Below are 10,000 nucleotides of genomic sequence, written 5' to 3'. Positions count from 1 at the left end.
AGAAGCAGTAATAGATATTTGACTGGTTCATCATTTAGAAGCAGTAATAGATATTTGACTGGTTCATCATTTAGAAGCAGTAATAGATATTTGACTGGTTCATCATTTAGAAGCAGTAATAGATATTTGACTGGTTCATCATTTAGAAGCAGTAATAGATATTTGACTGGTTCATCATTTAGAAGCAGTAATAGATATTTGACTGGTTCATCATTTAGAAGCAGTAATAGATATTTGACTGGTTCATCATTTAGAAGCAGTAATAGATATTTGACTGGTTCATCATTTAGAAGCAGTAATAGATATTTGACTGGTTCATCATTTAGAAGCAGTAATAGATATTTGACTGGTTCATCATTTAGAAGCAGTAATAGATATTTGACTGGTTCATCATTTAGAAGCAGTAATAGATATTTGACTGGTTCATCATTTAGAAGCAGTAATAGATATTTGACTGGTTCATCATTTAGAAGCAGTAATAGATATTTGACTGGTTCATCATTTAGAAGCAGTAATAGATATTTGACTGGTTCATCATTTAGAAGCAGTAATAGATATTTGACTGGTTCATCATTTAGAAGCAGTAATAGATATTTGACTGGTTCATCATTTAGAAGCAGTAATAGATATTTGACTGGTTCATCATTTAGAAGCAGTAATAGATATTTGACTGGTTCATCATTTAGAAGCAGTAATAGATATTTGACTGGTTCATCATTTAGAAGCAGTGATAGATATTTGACTGGTTCATCATTTAAATGTCAGTTTTCTTCAATAGACTCATTTAGAAGCAGTAATAGATATTTGACTGGTTCATCATTTAAATGTCCGGAAAATGAAAACTCTGCCATTCACTTTGACAGGCAACATTTTTTTCGAGCGGGACCTGACACACACACGTATTGAACACACACACACACACACACACATTATGCACGCACACACACACACACACACACACACACACACACACACACACTACCAGCCCCTGAAGAGGAACGCACGCTGACGCCATGGCTTAAACTCCCTTTATCAAATACTGGTATCACACACACACACACACACACACACACACACACACACACACACAGATGACAGTATAAACATACACACGCAGATGACAGTATAAACACACATATTACATTCTAGGGATGTGTCGTAAATTGTTACATTTTTGTGACTCATATCTCGTCTTAAAAATACGTTTTTGTTTTCATCAGCACTTGCTAGTAAGTACTGTGTTCCTTTAGCCAGAAGGTTGTGGCAAACACACACATTAAACACACACACACACGCACACACATACATTAAACACACACATACATTCAACACACACACACACACATTTAGCGCACACAAAAACACATTAAACGCGCACACACACACACACACACACACATTTAACACACATTTAAAGTGCACACACACACATTAAATGCACACACACACACACACATTAAAAGCGCACACACGCACATTAAACGCACACACACACACGCACATTAAACGCACACACACACACACACACATTAAACGCGCGCACACACACACACACACACACACACACATTTAACACACATGCACACACACATTAAAAGCGCACACACGCACATTAAAACGCACACACACACACATTAAATGCACACACATTAAACACACACACACACACACACAGGTACGTACCGTGCAGGGCGATGGCTTCTCTGAAAGGCTGCAGGTCTGTCTCCACAGAGGAGCTGGTCTCCGTGGGCGACGGTCGGCTTGGCGACACCATGGTGATCCTGGGCGTGGCCTTGGCATTGCGGGGGGGCGGGACTTTCCCACACAGGAAGCTGATGAGGTCCTCTCGGCGAATGGTACGCCTGCGTTTCTTCACCCAGGCGAGCACTTCCTGTCGCCGACGCTGCAGACCAGACTGGATGCCCAGGTCATAGGAGTACTGGCGTGCATCTACACTCTCTACAACACACACACACACACACACACACACACACACACACACAGGTCAGATTAGACTGGATGCCCAGATCATAGGAGTACTGGCGTGCATCTACACTCTCTAAACACACACACACACACACACACGTTAGATCAGACTGGATGCCCAGGTCATAGGAGTACTGGCGTGCATCAACACTCTCTACACACACACACACACACACACACACACACACACACACACACACACACACACACACACACACACACACACACGTTAGATCAGACTGGATGCCCAGATCATAGGAGTACTGGCGTGCATCTACACTCTCTACAACACACACACACACACACACACACACACACACACACACACACACACACACACACACACGTTAGATCAGACTGGATGCCCAGGTCATAGGAGTACTGGCGTGCATCAACACTCTCTACAACACACACACACACACACACACACACACGTTAGATCAGACTGGATGCCCAGGTCATAGGAGTACTGGCGTGCATCTACACTCTCTAAACACACACGCATTAAACACACACACACACACACACACACACACACGTTAGATCAGACTGGATGCCCAGGTCATAGGAGTACTGGCGTGCATCAACACTCTCTACAACACACACACACACACACACACGTTAGATCAGACTGGATGCCCAGGTCATAGGAGTACTGGCGTGCATCAACACTCTCTACAACACACACACACACACACACACAGGTCAGATCAGCCTGAAGGCCCAGGTCATACAAGTACTGCCGTGCATCTACACTCTCTAAACACACACACACACACACACACACGTTAGATCAGACTGGATGCCCAGGTCATAGGAGTACTGGCGTGCATCTACACTCTCTACAACACACACACACACACACAAACACACACACACACACGTTAGATCAGACTGGATGCCCAGGTCATAGGAGTACTGCCGTGCATCTACACTCTCTAAACACACACACACACACACGACGGACGCACGCACGCACTAAGGGCGTAACTAAGGGCTTACCTTTGTAAAGGTTGGTAACGGCGGTGGCGGCGTTCTGGAAGGGCCCCCATAGTGCCAGGGTCTGCTGTTGGCACACGCGGTCTGGAGACGGGGTACACACACACACACACACACACACACACACACACAGGGAGAGGTTGGAGAAAGGCTGGTTATACCTCACAGGTTACCAGGGCATGAACCACATCACCTTTTAATAACATTAGCATCGGGTAGACATTAGCTTTTAATAGTAATAGCATTGTGTACACATTAGCTTTTAATAGTATTAGCATTGTGTACACACATTAGCTTTTAATAATGTTAGCATTGTGTAGACACATTAGCTTTTAATAGCATTGTGTACACAATAGCTTTTAATAATGTTAGCATTGTGTAGACACATTAGCTTTTAATAGCATTGTGTACACATTAGCTTTTAATAGTATTAGCATTGTGTACACACATTAGCTTTTAATAATGTTAGCATTGTGTAGACACATTAGCTTTTAATAGTATTAGCATTGTGTACACATTAGCTTTTAATAATGTTAGCATTGTGTAGACACATTAGCTTTTAATAGCATTGTGTAGACATATTAGCTTTTAATAGTATTAGCATTGTGTACACATTAGCTTTTAATAACATTAGCATTGTGTACACATATTAGCTTTTAATAGTATTAGCATTGTGTACACATAAGCTTTTAATAGTATTAGCATTGTGTACACATTAGCTTTTAATAGTATTAGCATTGTGTACACACATTAGCTTTTAATAGTGTTAGCATTGTGTACACACATTAGCTTTTAATAGTATTAGCATTGTGTACACACATTAGCTTTTAATAGTATTAGCATTGTGTACACATTAGCTTTTAATAGTATTAGCATTGTGTACACACATTAGCTTTTAATAGTGTTAGCATTGTGTACAAATTAGCTTTTAATAATGTTAGCATTGTGTACACACATTAGCTTTTAATAGTATTAGCATTGTGTACACATTAGCTTTTAATAATGTTCACATTGTGTACACATTAGCTTTTAATAATGTTAGCATTGTGTACACATTAGCTTTTAATAGTATTAGCATTGTGTACACATTAGCTTTTAATAGTATTAGCATTGTGTACACATTAGCTTTTAATAACATTAGCATTGTGTACACATTAGCTTTTAATAACTTTAGAATTGTGTAGACAGACACATTAGCTTTTAATAACTTTAGCATTTGCACCAGAATGTCTTTTTGTACTATTGTATCCACTTATTACTGCATTACCTGTATTCATTGTACTCTCATTCACTTAATTTAACTTAATTACCACCACTATTCACACCTGCACTTTACTTATCATACCTACACTTCTACCTCAATTGCTGCTAGTCCCAATTCTGTGTCATATTCTACTTCACTATTTACACCTGCACTTTACTTATCATATCACTTCTACCTCAATTGACCTGTCGCTAAGCGCCGCCCTTAGAACGCAGATGAACCAATGACATGGACTGGACTCGGACCTGAACTGGACTCGGACATCAGCTCCGATAACTCCATTGAAAACAACAGGGAGGAGACCTTTTTCAATAATTTAATGATCGATTGATGTTGCTTATGAAAAAAAAAAAAACATGGTCAAACGATGTGCTTGGGGTACATGTTACACCGACAGTAGGTATCCCGATAGGCTGCAGAATGGGGTATATTTCATCCCTTTTCCCCAAGCCACAACGGGACAAAAACAAGTGTGTAATTGTGGTAATGTAGTTTCAACATAAATGGCCAAACGATGTGCATGGGGTAGATACAACACTGATACGAGTTATCGTGAGAAGATAGGCAATGGGGTATATTGTATCTCATTTCCTAAACGAAAACAAGACCGGTCCAAAATATCTCCGGTGGATTAAGCTGTGTGACAGACCACTCAGTGAACGCTACGTTCATTAGCTTTCTGCCATACTCTTGTTAGAATTTCCCTTTGCTAAAGCAATCAACTAAGCCTACATGATAAAAGGCATAGGCCTACTCATTATTCACAGTACCTGCTTACTTTCACCAGTGATGTTATGCTAGGCTTAGGCAAGTTATCTCTGGTTCAAAATAGCTAACGTCAATTATTCAATAGCTGCGCTAGCGTAACTTTGTCAGTTATGGGACAGTTTATTAAAAATCGGCCATTACAAACGATAGGTTTAATAATGGATTAACATGACAACGTGAACGAAACACACGCATGCCGGTAATTAACAAGGTTACATTAACAAGCTAGACAGTTAGGACCATAGCCTATGGTTAGGACACTGTCCTGTCAGGGGCAGGTTCCTGCTAGTTAATAAACGTAGGTGTAGGCAGGCTTTTAGCTAGGCATGCGTCCGTGCGTCTTTTGGACGCACTGTTCTAAAATAATAAGAAATTGGACGCATTATTTTTAGGCAGACGCCCTACAGACGCCTTAAGTTTTCGTCCCTTTTTTCACTCAGTCAAACTTTTTTTAAACGTGTTCACAATAACTCTCAACATTGTTCAAACGTTAATGAGCGTAATCACGTTGTAACACGTAAAACAACAGTTTACCGCTATTAGGGGTGGCGAGCCGCATGCAGCTCTTTGCCGGCTGACGTGGGGCTCGGCTCCAGCGCGAGTGCTCACTGACTTTTCCCTTGGTGTACAGAATTTTCATAATGTAAAATAAACATCTAAAATGCATATTTTGCTCGAAATACAGACAAAAAGCTGTCCGATTTGAATGGGGTATCTATTCATGTATATTGTGTCATCACGCGATCTTGAGAGATGTCTTCAAGTAACGTTAATGTTCCAAACATGAAACATTCTAATGTGTGCACCCAGTCGCAGAGAGTTACTACTAGCCAAACTAGCAGTAGCTACTGAAAGAATGCCATGGATCCAGCAAAGCGTAAAGCTAAACGAAAATATGAAGATAAACACTGCACGTTCTTGCCTGAATGGAAGGAATTATTTGCGGAGCGAAATGTAAAACCCCTCTGCTTAATATGCCAGACGTCACTGTCGCATTTTAAAGCCTCAAACTTGGAGCGCCTGACAGCGCCTTCTCTCCACACACAATGCTAACATATAGCCCAGGAGTTCCTAAAGGCAAAGAGCTGTGCAAGCACAAGGTACATACTTTGAATTGAAACGTCAGTCAGAGAAACAGACTCGGCTTTTTTTTTGTTATGAACGAAGTACTCTGAAACTGTCACGTTGGCATCGTATCATTTGTCATGGAATATTGCTCGAGCAAAAAGTCATATAGTGAGGGAGTTTGAAAATTGAACAGAGGATATCTGACATTAACTATAATTAGCACCTATCTCAGCGGATGTCTCCAATATTTGTATTTTTGTGCCATATTTTAAATCTACATTTGTTAACTTCTCTTCCTAAAACCCACTAGAGGACACTATTTAAAAGGTTATTTTCAAAAAAAAAGGGAGGCAACTGCTTTGATTAGGCTCTTCTCCAGGCACAGTCTGTTTCAATGCTTTGTTTTGATCACAGTCATTGCAGAGAAGGAGTTCTCACATAAATATATGGAGGCAAAGGGTATAGCTGCTCCTAAGCTTTCTCTCCCAGGTCAGGGTGCTCCTGCTTCACACATATCCAAAACAAAATCTCAGCGGATGTCTTCAATATGTTTATGCCATATAATACATCTAAATTTGTTAATTTATCTTCCTTAAACCCACTAGAGGACACTATTTAAAAGGTTATTTTCAAAAAAAAATCTTATGGGGGAGCATGCCCCCAGACCCCCCTAGTTTTGCCGGGTCACCGGGGCTTCGCCGCGTTAGGTTCAATTACAAAATGGACCCCCCCTCAAAAAATCCTAGCTAAAAGCCTGGGTGTAGGCTACCGTGCCTTCCAGATTAGTTAAATTAACTGACTGTGAATTCATTGTATCTTCTCCATGCGGTGCATGAACAATGCTGGTATTAGATGTATTTATCTGCAATCGAGATGACCGTGAGTTGAGGCTTCTCCCTCTTGCATTGAGCTCTGTAAATTCTCGCCTCAAATTTTAGCTTGTTATCCACCATATCGAGTTTTAAATTGTATACATATCCCTCCATTGCATAATTAAGTCCCTTTTGAAGGCTTCTAGACGAAATCAGGTCCTTTTGTCTCCAAAAGTTGTCTAGAGCCTCTTGGGATATAGTTTTGTCACTGATAGCTGCCATTGTAAACTCTAGTCAGCTCTGATAAAGTGTCCGATTTAGCAACTGTCACAATGGGGGGCGGGGCTTAGCGATAGGTCAATTGCTGCTAGTCCCAATTCTGTTCATTTTACAATTCTGTTTCATATTCTACTTCTTACTGTACATTTATTTATTCACTTATTCCACTTTACATTTGCACATACTCTGCACTTTTATTGCTATTTTGCACTTCTGGTTGGATGCTAAACTGCATTTCATTGTCTCAGTACTTGTACTCTGTGCAATGACAATAAAGTTGAATCTAATCTAGTCTAAAATTGTGTAGCCACATCACCTTTTAATAACATTAGCATTGTGTACACATAACCTTTTCATAACTTTAACATTGTTTAGACACATTAGTTTTTAATAACTTTAACGATTTTAGGATTATTCTACTATAGTTGTATTCCAGCCTGATATAACTGTATTCATCTATCGTCTTGGTCACAGGAACACCGTGTGGCATTTTAACGGTATTGTAGGCGACTTGATGACATGACAGGTGCTAGTACCACCAGTATTTCGTACCCGGCGCTTTCAATGTTATGGATGATTTCGATGTTCGTAATGCCAGTAGTCAGTAGACTAGTGATAATAATAATAATAATAATAATAATAATAATAATAATAATAATAATAACTTAGATTTATATAGCGCCTTTCAAGTAACCCAAGGTCGCTTTACAAAATGAGATGGGGCAGGGGAATAGGGGGAGAAGAGAAGAGGGGAGAGTGATTAGGGACCATAGGCCTCAGAGAATAGGTGTGTTTTGAGGTGCTTTTTGAACGTAGCCAGTGTGGGGGCTTGGCGGCTATGGAGAGGCAGACTGTTCCAAAGGGTGGGGGCAGCAACACAGAAAGGCTCTGTCACCAAAAGTCCGTAGCCTGGACCGGGTGATGGCCTATGTTTGATTCGGTGTGGTGTATGTAGCACTAGTACAGTATGAAACATAGTTATACTGGCGCTGCGGTTATACCCGGTGCGCTGATGAGTTTAAAGCCAGAAACATGTCCGTGTTTCATGTCTTAAATTCCCTCAGAGAGACACTTGTCGTCTTCTACAGGGTTGCGTTCTTCTGTGCCTAGTGTGTCTGGCCCAAATCTCACAGGCTAAAATCAGCGGGCACGGCTCCGTTGGATACAAGAAGCCTACGAGCACAGCGAGTAACTAAGAGTGAACTTGAAGCATCTGAAAGATGTTGCGTGTTTGTCTACATAACTACTCTTTAGGGACGGATTGTCGAAGAGTTTCTGCTGCTTCACCAGAAGACTCAGCAGTGTTATATTTCCCCGTTGCCAAAAATATGTCTTCGCACAATTGACGTTAGTGTATGTGACGAGTATAATTCAGCGATAGCGTGTTAGCTAGTGCAAGGCAGCCGGATGTTAGTTAGCAGATAACCCATGTTCTCTTTTCACCTTATCCTTTCACAGACACAAGGTTTATTAAAATGCCAGAAAGCTTTGAGAGGCCGGGTCTTTTGCGAAATGAGCACAGAGGCCCGCACTCGTCCCGAGTTATTTTCATCCCAACGAACTCCTCCCTACTCAACGGCCATTTTGTTCGTTGGAAATACAACTACAAGCAAATCAGTTAGCTGTCTGGGCAACATTTAGAACTCCATTCTAACGGTTAATGTAATAATTTAACTGAAACTTAAAGTTGGACACGAAAATGTGGCGAATAAGGTGGACAAGCCGTTAGCCCAGCAGGTCTTTGCTACCTAGGGAACAGAACATGCTAACCGAACAATTGACCAGCCAAGTAAATCAGATTTCTGCTACCGCCCTGTTAGCTAAAGATCTGCCTGCCAATCTAGACCTAAAAAGCTAGGGTTATTTTATCAACTAAGGTTAAAGAGAAATAAATGCTACTCAAGATCGTTTACTAACGTTAACTGACCTGCTTAAATTCCCCACAGTATACGTTAGCTCCCAACCGGGTAAAGTGAACTTGGCGTTTGACACTTGTATAATTGCAACGTATTGTTATCACCTGCATCTGATCGTTAACTCACCAAGCGAGTAAACATATACTGTGCTTATGAGCAATATAGTTACAAACTCCGAGAGAAAGCTACTCGACGTTACTGGGTTAGTAAGCTAGGCAATGCTAGTTTGTCGAGGGATATTAGCAGACGAACTTGTGGGTTGCTAAACAAGCTAGCCACCTCGCTCGCTAGCTAGCTAGCCAGCTAACGTCCTTGTTAAACAGATTAGCATTATTCACACCTTTGTACAACTGCGCGACTGCAGTTGCAGAGTTTTGAAACAGGTGCCACATTTTCTGCTGGCTCTCCTCCTCACTGTCCTCCTCTCCCGGCACGTCTTGCTCAGCCTCGGCTAGGCACTGCCGCTCCCATTTTGAGAACCAGTGTTCAGGGCCGTGTTCCTGAATCTCCGCGTCTCCTTCCTCCCTCTTCTTCTCCTCCATACCTTGGCTATAGGTTCGGATCTCTTTCAATCCAATGAGTCGGTAACCAAAGCGTACAAAAAAACACAAAATAATGTATTTCCGTTAATCGCTCCGCTAACTACGGACTCGCCAAACGGCTAACGGTATCCCTTCACGTCTGCATTGTGACCGGTTGGAAACGCTTGTCTCTTCGACTCCGAAGATCCAAACAAACTGACAGAAGGCGGGATCTCTTCTCGCCTTCACCTCAAAACAAGTCGCCATGCTAGTCGCCAAACCCAGCCTCTTTCTGGCCTACCGCTAAGCCGATTGGCTACACGTAGCAGTAGGCGTGGTTTGATAGTCTAGCCACGGATTTGGGTTGGATCTTAAAAATTATGTTGG

The 10,000-nt window shown here is 41.4% G+C and overlaps 1 protein-coding gene across 1 annotated transcript in view; it reads right to left on the bottom strand.

The window, feature by feature from the left end:
• The window catches only part of LOC308382525 (HUWE1-associated protein modifying stress responses-like), a 13,966-nt gene extending 4,154 nt beyond the window's left edge, over positions 1-9,812 (bottom strand). The window contains exons 1-3 of the mRNA XM_080860929.1: positions 9,433-9,812; positions 2,989-3,069; positions 1,684-1,959 (exon numbers count right to left, since the gene is read on the bottom strand). Of these exons, the coding sequence (XP_080717055.1) occupies positions 1,684-1,959; positions 2,989-3,069; positions 9,433-9,634 (559 nt within the window). The 5' untranslated portion in view covers positions 9,635-9,812. The remainder of the gene's footprint in view (positions 1-1,683; positions 1,960-2,988; positions 3,070-9,432) is intronic.
• Positions 9,813-10,000: the final 188 nt, after the last annotated feature.

This window comes from Sprattus sprattus (assembly GCF_963457725.1).
Source record: "Sprattus sprattus genome assembly, contig: scaffold_74, whole genome shotgun sequence".
NCBI lineage: Eukaryota > Metazoa > Chordata > Actinopteri > Clupeiformes > Clupeidae > Sprattus > Sprattus sprattus.
Note: the sequence above shows the minus strand (reverse complement) of the source record. Positions and strands in the feature narration are given on the sequence as shown.